The sequence below is a fragment of the Idiotropiscis lumnitzeri genome, chromosome 20 (genome assembly GCF_059441095.1).
Source record: "Idiotropiscis lumnitzeri isolate Australia: NSW breed Sydney's pygmy pipehorse chromosome 20, RoL_Ilum_1.0, whole genome shotgun sequence".
In the NCBI taxonomy this organism is placed as follows: Eukaryota; Metazoa; Chordata; class Actinopteri; order Syngnathiformes; family Syngnathidae; genus Idiotropiscis; species Idiotropiscis lumnitzeri.
In genome coordinates, this window is record NC_142410.1 from 8,323,785 (window position 1) to 8,341,347 (window position 17,563).

At 40.5% G+C, this 17,563-nt stretch overlaps 2 protein-coding genes and 1 long non-coding RNA gene across 5 annotated transcripts in view; 1 reads left to right on the forward strand and 2 right to left on the reverse strand.

Moving 5' to 3' along the window:
* Positions 1–46: 46 nt before the first annotated feature.
* On the reverse strand, positions 47–2,501 carry mlst8 (MTOR associated protein, LST8 homolog (S. cerevisiae)). Of its 3 annotated transcripts, none has more exons than XM_088284177.1 (9): positions 2,368–2,501; positions 1,961–2,098; positions 1,693–1,744; positions 1,456–1,618; positions 1,197–1,272; positions 974–1,126; positions 766–890; positions 512–675; positions 47–437 (listed from the first exon to the last, which is right to left on the reverse strand). In XM_088284177.1, exons 2-9 carry the CDS (start codon positions 2,087–2,089, stop codon positions 319–321), a joined length of 981 nt encoding a protein of 326 aa, XP_088140303.1. In that variant the 5' UTR covers positions 2,090–2,098; positions 2,368–2,501; the 3' UTR covers positions 47–318. The 3 variants fall into 3 exon arrangements, with proteins under 3 accessions (XP_088140303.1, XP_088140304.1, XP_088140302.1); XM_088284178.1 differs by having other exon boundaries at positions 1,961–2,149; positions 2,368–2,428; XM_088284176.1 differs by lacking the exon at positions 2,368–2,501 and having other exon boundaries at positions 1,961–2,353.
* LOC148317493 (uncharacterized) overlaps positions 592–17,563 on the forward strand; it is a 35,107-nt gene continuing 18,135 nt past the window's right edge. Inside the window, exons 1-2 of the long non-coding RNA XR_015840023.1 lie at positions 592–729; positions 1,938–2,106. This is a non-coding gene — a long non-coding RNA (uncharacterized LOC148317493). The remainder of the gene's footprint in view (positions 730–1,937; positions 2,107–17,563) is intronic.
* On the reverse strand, positions 2,822–6,074 carry meiob (meiosis specific with OB-fold). Its single transcript, XM_088284174.1, has 13 exons — positions 5,855–6,074; positions 5,654–5,711; positions 5,372–5,503; positions 5,228–5,300; positions 4,961–5,156; positions 4,742–4,842; positions 4,603–4,655; positions 4,351–4,446; positions 4,065–4,157; positions 3,587–3,731; positions 3,317–3,503; positions 3,144–3,230; positions 2,822–3,061 (listed from the first exon to the last, which is right to left on the reverse strand). The coding sequence occupies exons 1-13, from the start codon at positions 5,909–5,911 to the stop codon at positions 2,948–2,950; spliced, it is 1,392 nt and encodes a 463-aa protein (XP_088140300.1). The 5' UTR covers positions 5,912–6,074; the 3' UTR covers positions 2,822–2,947.

Below are 17,563 nucleotides of genomic sequence, written 5' to 3' on the forward strand. Positions count from 1 at the left end.
TAGGATTAACTGATTAACACAAGAAAGAAGGACCACAACTTTGGAATGTGACTTATTTTGTATTCCCACAAAACAAAAAAAATGTCATGACATGAATGAATTAAACATAAGATAAATCCTATACATTTATTTAACTAATGAAGAACTACGCTCGACATATAAAATCATAATTTCAAGGTGTATCGTGAAATTTCATTTTTGACAGGTAATTGTGCGAAATAAGGATCGCAAATCCCCAAAGAGGCAAACCAGGAGTTCATTTTATGGTCTTGCTTTCCGCATCGCAGTCCTGCTCACCACCATCATCATCATCCTTTCTCAGCTCAGCACACTGTCATTAAAGGCCAAACACACCACGGCTTTTTGATGTCCACTGTATTCCCTTTTGATCTCGCCGGTCTCCACGCACCACAGACGAGCCAAGTTGTCAGAAGAAGCTGCGAAGAAACAGTAGAATATTTGAAAACGGGTGAAATGTATCTGAAATGCCTCACCACCCAACTGTGCGCACCTGTGACGATGTATTGCGAGTCTCCGGAGAAGGCGCAGTCCCACATCCAGCCTCTAGATGTCTCTCCAGGGTTGTTGCTCTTGATGCTCAGCTCAGTCATAAGAGAGAAATTGGATGTCCTCCAAATCTTGCAGGTCTGATCCGCTGAGCAGGTGGCCAACAGACTGACGATGACGACAGCAGCGTCATCAGCGATACTCATTTGGACCCTTCATGAGGTAGGTTGGGGAAATATGGGGGGAGAATTCACTCACGTGGAATCGGGGCTAAACTTGCAGCGGAGGGAATAGCGTTTGTGCGCAGGGATCTTGGTTTTGGGAATGAGCTGTGTCACCTCGTCTCCCATACCTCCAGCCATGTTCCACACGTAACAGTTACCCTGTGATGGAGGACAACGAAGAAGTGCTTCATCAAACACATCCATGCATGCCTTTAAAAAAAAAAAAAATGGAGTTAACTGACCGAGCTGTTGACCGCCGCCATGTAACTGGCATCAGGATCGATGTGAACGGCGTTGACCGAAACCTCTGGCTCGGGAATGAGCTGCTCATTGTGGTCCGTTTTCAGATCCCAAATATGAATCACTCCGCTCTGGTCTCCTACGAATAGCTCCGCCTGAAAACACGCACGTTTACGACAATCAATGGTCGCCGCTATTCGATCGTGGTTAACGTGAACGTCCCACCTGGTTCGGATGCAGGCACACACAGTTGATGGGCGCGTTGACCTGGAAGATCCTCTGACACTGTAGATTTCGTGACCTGTGTGGAATCAGAAATTTTGTCTGATTTATTTTATTTTAAGATTTTTTTTTAACATTATTTTTGGAAAAACATTTCCTATCATTATGACTTTGCCGCTGTGTTATCTTAAGTTAATGACGGGCTACCTCCATTGTAAAACAAGAACCCTCCATACAGTCCATTTATCTGGCAATGGAGTACCTCAGGTCCCAGATACGAGCCATGCAATCTTCTCCTCCCGTGTACATCCAGCGTCCATCTTCATGGAAGCCCACGGAGGTGATGTTCTTGCTAACGCCATCGTAGTTAATCACTGGGTTGGGATTGTTGGAGTTCAGATCGTACATGCGGATATGCTGATAACCTAAAAAGGGAAGCCAAAGATTTATCCAAGACATGCATGTTTAAAAACAATGGGTTTTTTTTTAAGTAACTAACCTGCAGCAGCAATCATACTCCTGTCAGGTGTTACTTCAAGTGAATTCACTTGCTGGCAACAAAAAATATTAAAGACATAACCATTAATTTCTCAGATTTACAGTCACTAAATGGGAATTGAACCCACGCTTCCTGCATGGTAGTCAAAATGTGAACCACATGCTGCAGAATGTGAAAGAAGGTAGAAGCATAAATAAAAAGGAAACGCAAATAAGCATTGTGTTTTTTTTTTCTTTAACCGGAAGTGGGATCCCCAATTTAAGGATACAGAGTCCTGGTGCTGGACTGTCCGGGTGCAGATCCCGCTGTGGGCCTGCCAAAAGCGGACTGTGTGGTCGTAACCGGCCGTGGCCAAAATGACCGGATCGCTGCCCACGGTCCCCTGATTCACGTTCATGCTTGTCTTCTGTCAACGTGAGTACAGTACACCAATACGTGTCAATGTTCATTTGCTATGCTGCAAAACACGAAAAAAGAGGAGGATATTTCCAACGCCGTCAGCATCCAAATGTCAAATAAAGCTGCAGCGAACGCGAGGTCTGTATTTTAGTTACGATAAATCGGTTACAACAGCATATCTGCGTTTTTTCAAAAGCGATATAGTAAAACTGTAATATTGCATGACAAAAAATATACTATGTCTAAGCTTGTAAGAGTTAAGTTTGTTTTGATTACCTTTGGGTTGGTGCAACACTAAACGTGTGCTATTATTTAAATGCCCCCCCGAGCAACAAATGCTAACGACACAAAGGTTCCGCTTTGCTAGCGTTCAGTGCTGCCATCTGCTGGCTCTTTATTTTATTGTCGCAAATTCTTGTCATTTCAAAATTACAAGAACACACCCATCATTATGTGGGAAAACCAAACTGCTTCATGAATATGAACAGAGTGAACAATATATTTTATGTTGACATATGTCTTCAAAAGATAACCTGCTTATTTGTATTTTTACACAACATAGCAGGCTGCTCATGGAATTATGATAAATTTTTTTCTCTATGTCACAAATGTCCCAGGCTCTTTGTGAAGTCTGTATGAGTGCTGTAAATATTTTTTCATCTTAGTTACTTAGATTAATACAACTGCTCCCTGAGACCAGATTTGCTGAATGAATTCATCTTTATTTAACAGTGGAATGTGTAACAGTTTAAAACGTCAGACAAATACAAAACGCTGTTGAAGAACATACGGGATAAGAACAATGCTTGGAGCGAATGAACAGTAGAACTTCCGCCATGTGGTCTAGGCGAGTTCCTCAGCCTCCCTTCAGCAGGGTTGACATGTGCTGCTTCACCTCACCCGGGTCGGCGAGCGAGCAGGCTAGGACCACCGCCCGGACTCCGCTCTTTGTCCTTGTGGAGGGGAGGATCTAAAACAGAAGATTTTCCAGGAACATTTCAAAGATATGTTTGCACTGAATCCTTGAGGTTGATGGGGAATAGCAACCGCACCTTCACGTATATTTTGCATCTCTCCAGAAGAAACGTCCACTTCATTGCAGTGCGCTCGTTGTCGGTCAAACGAGTAAACTGCTCAGTCTGCAGTGAAAGAAAAAAAAAAAAATCCAGTGTTTTTGTTTTTTTTTCTTGTCTGATTCTAAACAAGTACTCGTCGTGGTACTAACAGTGCATCCAAGCATGGCCTCGGCCACCGGGCTTCTGAGGGTGCACGCGTGCAAAGTCCCCGTGTGGTCTGTGAGGTCGACCAGCAGGTCAAAGCCAGTGGTGGAGGAGAAAACTTGACCCCTTCCTGGACATAACTGGTTGGCGCAAAACTGCGCGCCATCAGTCACCTGAAACTTACACTTGGCGCTGAGAAAGGGGGAAGAAAAAAAAAAAAAAGTGGGAAAGTGTTGGTATAAATAACTCATCCCGAGTGGATCGAGTGAGCGTACCAGCGAGTCCTGATGACTTTGGAAACGCAAGAGTCCAGATCGAGCTTGGAGATGAAACTGTATGTGATGCCGTAGGACGTCTCCGGCGTTTCCTGGCTTTTTTCCTTCAGTTGACCGACCGTGTACACGGCAGTGATTGACTCCACTGCTCAATCATAAACATCAGTCAATATATTCAGACTGATTTTTCTCGTAATAAATAAAAAAATAAATAATAATAATTAATTTAAAAAAAAAAAAAAATATATATATATATATATATATATATATATATATATATATATTTATTAATTTATTTTTTATTTTATTTTAAAAAATTTTAATTTTATTTTTAAAAATGTTTTGGGGTATATTCTCAAGTATTGCAAGCTCTAACCACACATTCTATTGCATCCCAATGGGATATCAAATATCCTGCCATAGTTCACATTTAAATTTACTTCTACCGAGAATCAGTCATGTCTTTATGCTAAGTTACCCAGCACATCCTCTGGCTTGTCATCTTGTTCCAGAGCGCCGGATTCCAACATCTCCGTAGCATATCTGCACAGCAAGCCAGCCTCTCGCGTGTCTGCCGAGAAATTATGATCCGACATGTCCAGCGACAGAGAGCATGCCTCATTGAAATGGTTTTACTTGCGTAGGAAAAAAAAAAAAAAATGCTTGCTGCTGGTCTACTTCCACCGCATACATTTTTTCGACATTACTCTTGTTTAATTGTTACCTTTGATTGTTTTGGTGAAACGATGCCGTGATATGCTTACCAGGATTGACAGTGATAATGGTTTTGGAGTTGACCGTTGCGGACATTCCGTTGCGGAAGCTGTCAAAGTTAATCTTCGTATCCGCTATGAAGATCACTTGGAATGAGGAAGCAAGTCAAAACATGCGTAAGTTATCTAAAAAATAACAGAGCGTTTCATCTCAAGTGTCCGCAGTTATGCTTGCCTTGAGTCAGGGAACGTTAATGGGACGTGACGGGTAGCAATAATATTCAAGAAGAGATTCATTCCTACCAGTCCCTTTGGACGCTGAAGTCTGGACATGCAGAATGGCTTCTTTGTCCCAACTGTGAATTAATTGGCGGTCAGGAAGTTAGTCTGGAGAAAGTTAATCGGATCGAAACAAACCGACAACGCTAAGTAAGCGACGCACCAAATGAGTGGGAAGGAGGAGACCAACTCATCAAAAAGTTTCACTTCCATCCTCTGTCCCTGGCGTCCATCTGATTTCCTGAACAGTTTCATCTCGCCAATCTGAAAATGAGAATGGCCTTATTGTGATGCTCGAGCTCTAGATTGGATTTTATTCGATTTATGCGGGTGTTCGCAATGTTGCGGCCGGTGATTGTTTTAAACGGAATTAAGAACCTACCGATTTCACAGCAGCGAGTATGTTTACAAGCGAGCCATCCAGACTCGTCCCGTTGGCCACGACGTCTCCCAGTGGGTAGAAGTCTCTGGAGTCCTTTACTGGCATGTGAATCAGTGGCAGCAAACTGTCATTAGTGTCCACGTCCACACAAAGACGCACCTGAGAATGAGCCTCGGCTAGCATCAGCCTGTAATCACTGACAAAAAGAAGGAGAGGAGAACTGTGACCTTGAACATTGGAATGTCAAGATGTGACACGAGTAGTTACGTTGGTGTAGTAGGAGAGAATCTTTCCTCCTTCTCTGGATCTTTGGTTGTCACCAATGGATTTTCAATAGCGACTGGAGAGAATAATCAAGTGAGCGTGCAGCAATATCTATATTTTGAATGGATAGCAGGGAAGAGGCCTTACCAACATCACCGATATTGAAACTGCTGGACATCCCGTTAATGTAACCATCACTTCCCCAGGCTGACACATTGATAAAGAAGTCAGGAGAGTCCTTAATGGTGAAGCCAAAAGTGAATCTGTCCACACCGGCATCTAAAATTCACAAATAGACAGTAAATGAGAAATAATTCTCAACCCATGTTTGAACTTTTCTCCAGAAGAGGGCGCTAGTGGACAAAACACGAAGGCATGGAGTCGTTGAGTGGACTGTACTTCTCATGAAAGAATAAATTGGATACCTACTTTTTCTGTCAGGGAAGCTCTTAATATCAGTTTTTCCGATGATAATGCCGACCACTTTCTGGAAAGGAGACAGTATTGTGAGTCAAGAAATTCAGCGTTGAAAACAACTAAACTAGCAACTTCACACCATGCTAGGACTTTTGTTTTGAATTCTAACCACTCTATACCAAAAAGAGTTACGAAAAGATTTTTTTAACTTACAGGGTGAGACCATTTGGGGTGAAGCTCGGAGATGCAATTGTAGTTAATGGCGGCCATTTTCCGCACTACTTGCTAATTAACTAATCTTGCTAACAACTCTAAAGACAATAGTTCGTCAAGTGCCACAAGGTAAACAACAAATGCAACAAACTAATATAAATATTTACCTACAAGAATAAATTAAATAAATGAACAAATAATGGGTTTGTGTTCGTAGCTCTTCGACTCCGTTTATCACAGCAAAGGGGGCTACTTTTTGTTTTCTTGATGCCTTCAGGGACAGTGGGAAATATTGCAAGTATGGAAATATGAATTATATCGTTCAAACACACGTGTCTGTAAATATACTGTGTTTTAAAAGCTATTTTTGTACTCTGTAATTATGCTAAATTTATAATCTCAATTTAACTCAAAAACTGGTCTTCCAAGTCTTCATTTGATAGTTTAATCAAATCGCATATTTTTCAACGCAACGCCACGCCATAGTCTTGTAATTGCACTGCCTGCAAATCAGTATTTTCTAACCTTAAAAATAAATGCATCTAATCCAAACCTAAATGTAATGTTTTTCATAAAGAACTATGTCATAACTTTTTTTCAAAAAAATCAAATGGCTAAAGGTGTCCAAATACTTTTGCCCGGATCATTTTCATTTCTTCCAAATGCTGCACCGTAGACAACATTATGCATATTGCCATGCTAATCTATTCCAATCATAATTCACAGCGCAGGATTCAACCAGAGACAGTTTGGCAAAGATAAATGTGACAATTTCCTGTCCGTTTGATTGAACAAAGCTGTATCTGACTCATGATACTGTCTTATGTAGCTAAGCATGAATGAAGAGCTGTGACGGTAAACCCGCAAACACAGCCTTTCTCCTCATCTCTGTGTATGAATAATCCTCACAGTTTGACTATTTGGCGAGAGCGTCTTATCCTTTTCGACTAATGTAGATTTTTTTTTTTAAAGGCTTGTCTGTTTCTAATTTTAGGGCAGCGTCGAGTTATACCATAATAGTCCATCACACAATATGTTGTGCAATGTAAAACGCAGTGCTTTAACAGCGATTATTTAACTGTGTGGCGGAATTGATCTTGTATTTTCCACCCGTGCACATTATTCAAATAGATGCAATTTTAAAGTCTACCCCCCCATTTATTTATTTATTTTTTATCTCGAGGGCTATTAATTATAGCAGCACCTTTATGTCCCATCAGATAAATCAAGTAAAACAGTCCCATTTGCTTAGTTGATTTATTCACATTGATTCCCCCGCCTGTGTTAATCTGATATTAATCATCCTTTGATCCAATATTGAATATTGAAGAAGGTATAACTTAGGTTTGTGGCGCCATCACTTGCAGAAGATTATTTCCAGGCAAAGTGAAGACCATAAATAGTTGACTTGAAAAGCAAAGCAGAAATGACATCAGAGGAGGTGAATGTCAAATCATCAGGCGGGAATATTTGTCACAGCCTCAGTCGAGGGGGCGGGGGGGAATATAAACATACAACACATGTCATTTAATGTGGCCGTGTAAATTTCGTCTCTTCTCGATTAATATTGCAGATTTTTGTCCGCTCTGAATCCTCGTGCCGCCACGGTTTTTCTTTAGCGACTGGCTGTCCACAAGGGCACCAGACGGGAGATTTGTGGCGCTACAGTGGAACCTGGAGTAAAACACAAAAACACCAGTGACTACTTAGTCTTCGAGGCATGGCGGCAGAATGATAACTCAATTCTTTTTGGAACAAGAGCACATTTGTTAGTCTTTGTCCGAGTGGGAGGCCATTGGCGACAAGGAAGTCTTAGTTTTGTGTTTACACTAAGTCTACATGCAATGTGGTTTCATGAAATTCGTTTTTTTTAATATTGTTTTTTTTAGTATGGGAAATTGAAAGGTACCGTATTCTATACGGTACCATTATTGAATTTCTTCAGCTCGTTTAACATAAGCCTGGTAAAATCTTATCCGAAAGCTTGACATCCATGGTATAGGTTTTGCAGTTGTTGGCACCAACTTGAGCAGATTTTTTTTTATTGCCGTCCAAAATACGCGTACTGTAAGCGTGCACTATAATTTCCCTGCCACCTGTGTGACGGACTGTTGCTGCTGAACCGCTGGGCCTGTTCAAAGCCAGTGAATGCACACTTCCTGGTCTGCATGGTGGAACCATACAGCCGGCCTGCTCAAGTCTTCACCCAGCGCCCATATATAGATAAATATGTCTGTAGGATATGTTAAATGATGCTAATAATGAGCTGCCGAAAAGCAGAATGAATAAGGAAAACTGTGGCATCTATTGCCGTCCAGCCATTTCTCTGCAGTAGTTTCAATTGACCTTCTCTGCAGTGCGTTTTCTGGCCACCAGTGGGCAGTATAATGCAGACAGATATGACACACTTGCTGCGTTTTTATTTTATTTATTTTTTTCTACAGAGGATAAAGAATATATGCCAGTGAGTAGTATTGTTGTATGTGCTCAACATGCGTTGAAACGGTTTGTGTTCAAATGTAATGGAAGTTGTTTCAAAGTTTAAAATGATTTTTTTGGCTGGCTGTGGCATTTCCTATTATGTGTTAGCATTAAGCTTTAAGGGAAAGTTATACGAATAAAAAATAAATGAATAAAAAAAATACCAGTACTAGGCTAGGGATTCATTATCATGGGGCATGTTTTCCATCTCCGTGCGTGTCTACCTTCCACAATTACGGCCTCTTCTTGGCTTTTGCGGCATGGCTCGGAGCGACGTTGAGTATGTGGCATGGCTACACAAACCTCTCTTTAACCATCGCTTGTGCCAGCGAGGAGGATTTTCTGAATCGTGTACGCACAAATGTTTCACAGGATGCAAGTGACTTGATGTGTTTGAGCTTTAATGAAGAACACGTTTGCTTAGATGTAAATATTAACTTTAGTGCAGCAAAGTGTTCCTGACAGCAATGCTAATATTTATCAACTGGTAACATTTTGTTGTTCAGATCAGAACATCCGGACGAATCATGTTCTGAACACTGGGTTTGATCAGTCACAATTTTTTTTTATTTCATTTATTTTTATTTATTTTCAATTTTTAAATTTTTACATTTTATTTTTAAATTTTTTAAATTTTTAATTTTTTCAATCTATTTATTTTTATTTATTTATTTATTATTTTTAATTTTATTAATTTTTTTTCTATAATAGTTTAACGACTTTGCTACTACATACCCGCAACACTTTCCGGGCTCGTAACGGTGAGCTGAATGAGACCTTTTGTTCGCCTGCCTTGATTTCCTCCGGTTTGGACCGGCCCTCGCCAATTAACGGATTACTGCAATCCAAAAACACTTCCAGTCATTTAAAGTAACCGAAATTGTTAAAGTGAGGAAAATTGTTTGCTTTCGTGCACTCCATCCAGAATGTGACATGGAATGTAAACAAGCCCAAAATTGAATCGAATCTCACTTGAGTACTTAGTCGAATGACACGACTGCAAACAGAATCGGATCGCGCTCATATGTGAGTAACTCACGCTCGCAATTTTCATCCTGCTGGACCAAAATCAAGCTCGATATACAGCCAATGAAAATGTGTCGATGCCAAGAGAAAACTTGATCCATTCATCATCTTTACCCTGTAGAATCGGCGTTCTGCATACTTGAGGAAAGTCAGTCCATCAAACTGTCTACACCGACTCCAATCTTTACATCCTTCCTTGCCTGACAGAAATATCGAACAGCACATTTGACCCCGAGTGACATTCTTTTCAAGAATTTGAAAGCGTTCCGTTCTAAAGACGCAAACATATTTCTTGAATTACCGCCGAGTGATGCATTAAGCAGGCGCTTTCATTTCTTGAGTGCATATGTTCCTCAGAACAATGATGTATTGTCTCGAAAATATGCGCACGGCTTTTCATCATGAGACCAAAGGGGCATTTATGACTCATTTTTAAATGATTTAATCGAGCGCTGATGTTCTCAATGGTGCCAATAAAATCGAATATACCACCTTTCTATTCTCGTGAATGATTGGATGTTAGATGGAAAAATAAAAGAAGTAGACGATATCGACGGGAAAGAAGAAATTCAGAGTCTGCAGGCAGTACGACTTTTTTGGGATGAGAGACTGCCGGGGGGAAATTTGACAGAGAGCATAATGCGGATAAACAATGCGAAATGCCATAGAAGGGCGAACAAATAGCAATGGTTGCAGTGTTTCAATTTTTGAGCTAAACACAAATGGTGCATCAACACAGGTAGACTGACAATGTAAGAATAGTCAGAGGCATATAGTGAATTATTTTTCCGCTGTGAAAAACGAACAAAATTGATGCAGCTTTCGGAGTCATTATACTGCCCCTTGTGGCCAAATCACGCACAGTCGATTTTTTTATTTATTTTTTTTAAAATCAAATTCCAACAATTTTTCTTGTGTTGCTAGAACCGATTGATGGCCTTACCGTTTCATATCAATGGAAACAATGACTTGAGTTCCGAACGTTTTGACTGACATGGATCTCAAGATCGCAAGCTCCGTCCAGCTGATTTCCATTTTCCTAATTTCACATAGCTCTCGTTGACCTTTCCACCTCCGCGTGACATCACCCTCGGAGGTCCGTTGACGACCACCTCGGCGTCTACTCGCCGCCATCGGCATGCCTGACGACCGTCGAGTCAAGCCAATTGAGTTTAATTAAGTGACTTTGGGGGGAAGACGCAAGCGCACGTTGCTGGGTGGGCGCGTGCCGATCCAAAAACCTCGCCTCTCGATGCGGGGACACGTCTGTTAGATCAGCTGCAAGGCCCGGAGAGCACAGGTTACTTGGAGGGAATCGAAATGGCTCCATCAGGACAAGTGCGACGGCTATGAAGTGAAATTTCATGACCTGCATGTCAGCGTTTCAGCTCCTGCTCGCGATTACTCGCGTCTGTGGCGGCGGCAGACTTATACTTGGCTTGTTTTCAGTGTAAACTGAAGACGCGAACACGTGCTTCAACTTCTTTAGCGCTTTCGATGACTTGAGAGTGACCACACCAAACGTTTTGCTGTCTTCATTTGTCTGCCTGCCATTAAACCTTGCAGACATCTGCTCTATTTGGATTAGAAGATTTGCCTCCTGCTTCTCCTTCTATCGGTCATTTATTTTGACCCCGCAGTCGTTTTCCCCTTCGCTGTCGGTGATGTCATGCTTTTTGGACCACCCGAGTTGGGCTTCTGTTCCTTCACTCTGGCTACGTTTTTTTTTTTTTTTTTTGTAGAATGCACAATGACAGGGAAAGGAAAATTGTCACTGCTGATTTTTTTTTTTTTTTTTTGATGGTTATTTCTCACTAGCTCCGGACAAATGTGTAAATAATGACTCGTGTGTCTGAGTGAGTGCCGGTATAATGCAAATATTAACAACATAGTCACCGTGTAATTGATTTCCCCCAGGCCTGGAGGATGCCGGTCCGATCGATGACAAACCTGCGAAGCGCTTGTTATAAAATGCCAAAGCAGGCAAGGATACATTTATGTAGTTTGAAAAAAAAAAAAAGCATTAACTCATGTGCAGGTGCACGCACGGCTGCTCATGGCACACGGGGCACTAAAATCACATATCTGCTTCCCATCCCCGTAATTGTGTTTCCATCAATATCATATTACCCGTTCCTTTCGCTGCCTATCGATCAATACTTCAGCTGTTGGTCATGTGCTGCTTACGATGTGCTCTATTACCTGAGCTCCGATTTGAGGATGGGTGGGAAGTGTGCACATTGGGTGGGGTTGGGGGTGTGTTTGAGTGATTATGATGCAGACTGCACATTGATCCCGAAGACTGCAAAGTGTTCCGGGTGCAGATGGACACCTTATGGCGTGAGGGGCATGTTATGCTTGCTGATGTAGATTAAGGTTGGATCAGTATGGATTTTTAAAGGCTGGTAGTAAATGTGGTGTTTTGGTGTTTAAATTATCCATTTGAATATCAATAACAATTTCACTTATAACGCACGTTCAATAGTTTGCTCGGCAGTGTGTTGTAAATGTCAATTATTGTATTTATCAGCTGTGACAGCTACTCGAGTGGAGAGCAAACAATTGCAAATATGAGTACTTGTAACACAATTTAGAGTATGATCATTTTTTTCCCCCGTATATTATTCGTGGTTCATGGAGGATGATATAGACAAAAGGGATGCACCATTTTTTTTTCTAGGGCGATGCAAAATATTATTTTTTTGTCTCCCAAACAACTTGATTAATTATTTATTTTTTAATTTTTAAATTAAATTAAAATTAATTTTTAAAATAAATTTTCAAATTAAAATTAATTTTTAAAATTAATGTTTATTTTTTAAATTAAAATAAATTTTTCAAATTAATTTTTAATTTTTAAATTAAAATAAATTTTTAAAATTAATTTTTAATTTTTAAATTAAAATTAATTTTCATGCTTTGCAAAGAGCACCAATGGAAGCTGACGGGATATTTTTATTTAAAAAAAAAAAAATCAAACTGATAAAATAGTGATGCATCATAATTGTATTAATCCCTTCGCATATTTTGAGCCCGATTGTGCAATCTTGCAAACTAACAAATCGGCCAATGATAAAACAGCAATGCAATGGAGGAGCTTCACTTCATGCCACCATATTTTCACGTTAGTTCCAAAACGAGAGATATACTCCGACTTGAATTCATTCCATAGTGTCTTTTAAAATCTCCCCTCAAGGGAGAAACAGACAATATTGTCTTTCAAAGTATGTAAAAAAGAAAAAAAAAAAAGCTCCCTCGATTCCCGTCTGGAAACCCTAAATCAGCGATCGACTCGTCCTGTATGTCCCCGTCATCTGATTTACTCATTTGAACCTGCACGAGTGGTCTTGCAAATAGCTCCGCTTCTCCGCGACCTTGCACACGATAAGTGTGGTGAACATTTTCGCGGCATCCGTTTATTGTATCTGGTCTTTTTTGTTGCACGGGAGCATTACAATCAAGAGTTTCGTTGAGCGGTGGGCAATTACGACATCTTCCAAAAGATGTGAACCATTATTTTTAAATCAAGCTAGTAATGTAGACTTGCCACCTGGCCCCGATGCAAGTGGACTATAACGCGGAAAAAAAAAAATGTGAGAATTAATTCTTTTCACATCTGCAATTTAGATCCGAGGAAGATGCGACTTCCTACTCTTAAATTAATGTTAAAAAATCCGTCTTATTTTTGCACAAACTAAAATCATTTCGCTCTCGTGCTTCGGCAGTTAAAAAATGTGGTTAAAAATATGGCACTTGTTGTGTCCGTAAACGCCAAACAAATGACAGGTCATTTTCAAAAGGAACACGAACGTCCTACCAAGTAATGACCCGATATTTGTTTATGGCTTCGTCCAAATAGATTTTCATCTTTTTTTTTTTTTTTTCATTGTGGTTTGCGTTGCAGCTCAAAGCAAGCATCAACGCATCCACCTCAGAGAAACGGGCGTCGTGGGGAAAATAAGTCAAGGCTCATTACGGTTGAAAAACAATATCATAATTGTGGCAGATGAGCAGCAATTAGGACGACATTGTCCGTGAATTCATATCATGTGCGATTTTTTTTCTTTTTTTTTTTTCTAACCGTTGATTCGAGACGCGCATGTTGACCACATCTGTTTGTCGTTAGCGTAGGGATCTTCTATTTCAACCCATGTGTTTCCTGTCATGCACTGAAAGGAAAAGAAAGATGGAAAATGTGTGTGGCCAAGCAATTTCTATATTTTTCTTAGGAATGTCTTGTCTCTTGTCTCCCCTCTGATATTCACGTCCGACCTGGACTCCGAACGACTTCCCCACTAAATCCAATCTGATTGCCGTCAATCGCATGTTTTTGCTGCTATTCATCACCCTTGTGTCTTTTACTTTCAGCAGACATTCACTTGTGTGCGCTCGCTCCGTAAGAGACCGTAAATCTTCTTGTGCTCTGCGCCCGCGATGAAAAAGTGTAAATCTCAGACCTGTTTGCAGCCTCTCAATAAAACGTCCTGTTGCTAAATAATGAAACGTGGGGGGGGGGGGGGGGGGGGGGGGGGGGCGATCGGGTCCGGGAGGGATGAGAATGGATATTGTTCCTATCTCTGCCTCCAATGTGGGGAATTAAGTGGAGCCTGGCTTCTGGCTGGACGCAGGAAGGAGGACGTTGTCCAATCTACTGGGGGCATTGCCGGAGATAATAAAGCTTGATGATATTTTCTCATGCGGACGGGTAATATTTGCGCCGACTGAACTACTGAAAGTCGGGGAGGACAGTGAGTCTCCAGAAGTCAACAGCGACCCGAAGTAAACTTCTACTTCAACTTATATTATTGCTAAGGATGGACGATGATGCTGTGGGCATTATCGATTGATTTTGAGAAAATGAAGATATATGCGTTAGTAAATAATTGAACTCGAATCCAACGCTCTTTAAAGGGGAAGTCAACCCCCATTTTTTTTTTCTTTTTTCCGAGAATATGTTCTATTTAGGCCTACTCGTCAGAACATGGCATTCTGATAAATATTGCTTTTGCGGAATATGAGTTAATCAGCAAAATCCACCCATTTTTAGCCATCTCAAGTGGCGGTCATTTTTTGGGATTTTGCTGCGTAACTCAAATTGCGCAAACGCAATATTGTTCGGAATGCCGTTGTGCGAATTTTATTGCAAATATTTTTTTTTTTGGTGGGGGGGTGACTTCCCCTTTAAACTAACATGAAGTTTGCAAATTACTTCTCTTCAAGAACCAAACAAAACATGACTCACATTAAAATGAAGATTTGCGAGCAGGAATATTTGCGCGGCTCTGCAAGGTGATCGCGTCCCTGAAGAGTTTCTTTCTCCTCAGTGGGTGCATGGCGAGGGGGGGAAACTTCATCGCATCTCAGTGAGTCCTCAGAGAGGGATCAGGCGACATAGGAGAGGAGACATGACTCCCCTGACATCTGTTATGTAGAGTGGCATCTAATTTACCCTCTGCCCAGTTGGGAAAAAACAAAGGATGGGAGGTACGAGGGAAGCATACAATTAGGACACGGGGAAAAAAAAGGGTCTCTATCTGAGTTTGTGTTGCAGGCACTTTTAAACACTTAATGTAAGGATGGATACTGGAGATCTCCTGATTTTATTTCAGGTTTTAAATGTCAATTTTAAAATTTGTATTTAATTCAGTTTTTTTTCATTAGGGAGAACTTGTATCACACTTTAAAGGGGAAGTCAACCCCCCCCCCAAAAAAAAAAATTCTTTGCAATAAACATTCAATGTGCCGCCACTCGCCTAAACATGGCATTAGGATTAATTTTGTGGATTATGAGTTAAGCGGCAAAAGCCACACCGTTTTTAGCCGTCTCAGAGGGCGGCCATTTTGAAAATGACATCACAGTTGCTCAGGGCGCAGGTAACGACCAATCACGGCTTACCTGTTTTCTGAAGCCGAGCCATGATTGGTCGTTAGCCGAGCCCTGAGAAACTGTGATGTCATTTTTAGTCGACAGAAGTTGACAAAATGGCCGCCCTGAGATGGCGAAAAAAAGGAACATTTCCACAAACTTAATATTAATCCGAATGCCTTGTTTCGACTAGTGGACCCGCATAAAACATTTTGGGGTTGACTTCCCCTTTAAGTAAACAAAAAATGCCAAACCAGTCATACTCCTGGTCAATGTATTATTCATTTTACTCCATGTAATTAAACTGTAATAACTATTCTCCAAAGAACAACGGCAAGAAAATGTGGTGGTAAATTCCATTTTCTTTTTATGACACAGTCTAATATTTCTATTTAAGTGTTTTTGATGGAACACGATGAATATATTTTGGAGTTACAATATTTCTCTTGCCGTATTGATGGTTGGGCTCTAACTGAAACATTCCGTTCGTGTATCACTTTCTGTGATTTACTTCATTTTCAAATTGATGAATTCACATGATTCAAAATTATAGCCTGTCCGAGAACTTGCTCTGCACTTGCCATGCAGTGCGCCCGTGCACCCTTCAGCTGACTCGGCCCTTTTTTTTTTTTTTTAAAACATATTTTATGACAACCTGTTTCCAAACATCAATAACATATTGAACCTATTCTTTTTTTTCTTTTTTTTTTGCTCGCCTGGCAGCTTTTCCCCCCTCCTTTCCTTGAAATGTAAATTAACGGAACCGCCAAACACGTTGGAGCCGGCGCAACACGAATCCTCACTTGAACTGGCGCTCGCGCGCGCTGCAATCAACGAGAAGGGCCCGTTCATTTAACAAGCTGTCAGCAGGAGAGCGCTCGAATGGAAAATAGAATATACAAGCATGCAGAGCAGGGATTTGGACGTAGTCCCAGTAATTATTGTATCATATGAGTCTCCAGTGCTGCCTTGATCTGCCAGGTTGAGAGGAAACATGGGTGCAAATCTTCGACCCTTCGCAGGCGGGATTTCGCCGGAGAAGCCGGGACCAATCGTACAAAGTAAACCAGTATGACTTTGAAACCAATTAAAATCGGGCCTGTTAAAGTGGAGCCGCCCGCATAATTAAAGCAATCACATGCCGTGTAATTTGCGAGTCATTCAGGAAGTTCTAATGAATAGACAGCAGCAGGATTGAGGGATTAAAGTTTTTTTGTTTTTTTTTAAGTTTGATTCCTATTCCACTTGTGAGCTAAGTTGGAAGCTATGCGTTGCCGTCGTACGAGCTGGTGACTCAAGCTCTTCCATTACTGCCTCGTATGTCGTCATGCGTGTTTGCCAACAATCGAGTAATGATGAGAGAATTGTTTCAATCTGTACCTTCGCCCAAATATTCAGCTTCCAAGAGGTTTATCCTTAAATGAGATGATTTGCGTGTGTGCGGCGGAATGAGAGGGGCTTTTTTGCTCAAGGGCCCAAAAAATAAAAATAAAAAAAAAGTTAAAATGCGTATTAAAAAGAGTTAATTTTAATGATAAAATTTAAGGAATTATTCTCATGTTATAAAAATATTATCCCAAAAATATCATGACTTGAATTTTGCGTTACAATGAATTCATAAAATTTTTATAAATTAAATAAAAGTGGCGACTCGAGACTTTTTTTTTTTTTTTGGAGAATATTAAAAAAAAAAAAAGAGGCTTCAATGTTTTTATTGCTACTAAAACATTGAACAGCCAATTTAGTCAAAACAACCATATAACCAAAATGTCCGCTAGCTTAATGCTAATGCATATAAGCAAATGCCATTGATAGGCTAATAAATAGCATCTGCATCGCCGGCTTATATAACCCTTTAAAGAAATGAAATTTGAACACAAATGATGGAGCAACAAATGTAGACTGACGATATAAGTATACTCACGGGCATATATTATTTATCCTCTGCAAAGAACGGCTAATATTAGTGCGGTTTACTGAGGATCTGAAACCGTCTCGGTACGGTATATTCACGTCTGCATTTGATCACATGACACATCAGTGCATGTACTGAAGGCCATTGTAAAAAAAATTGTGACACAAATTTGGGATTCAGTCAATCTGTTTATGGTAATTGCAATCACATAACATTTATTCATCAATTCATGCAAAGACCTTTTGGAAGGCAGTTGTTGAAATTCATGAATTAAACATTATTTTAAAGAGTAATAAAATATTTTTTATCTGACCAAAATCTTGCGATGGTCACATAAAGATTACGCAATTTCCGCAATCATCATCAGTCACTCGTGCCATCAATACATGTCGCTGCTGATAATTGGATTTTCCCTTTCCCT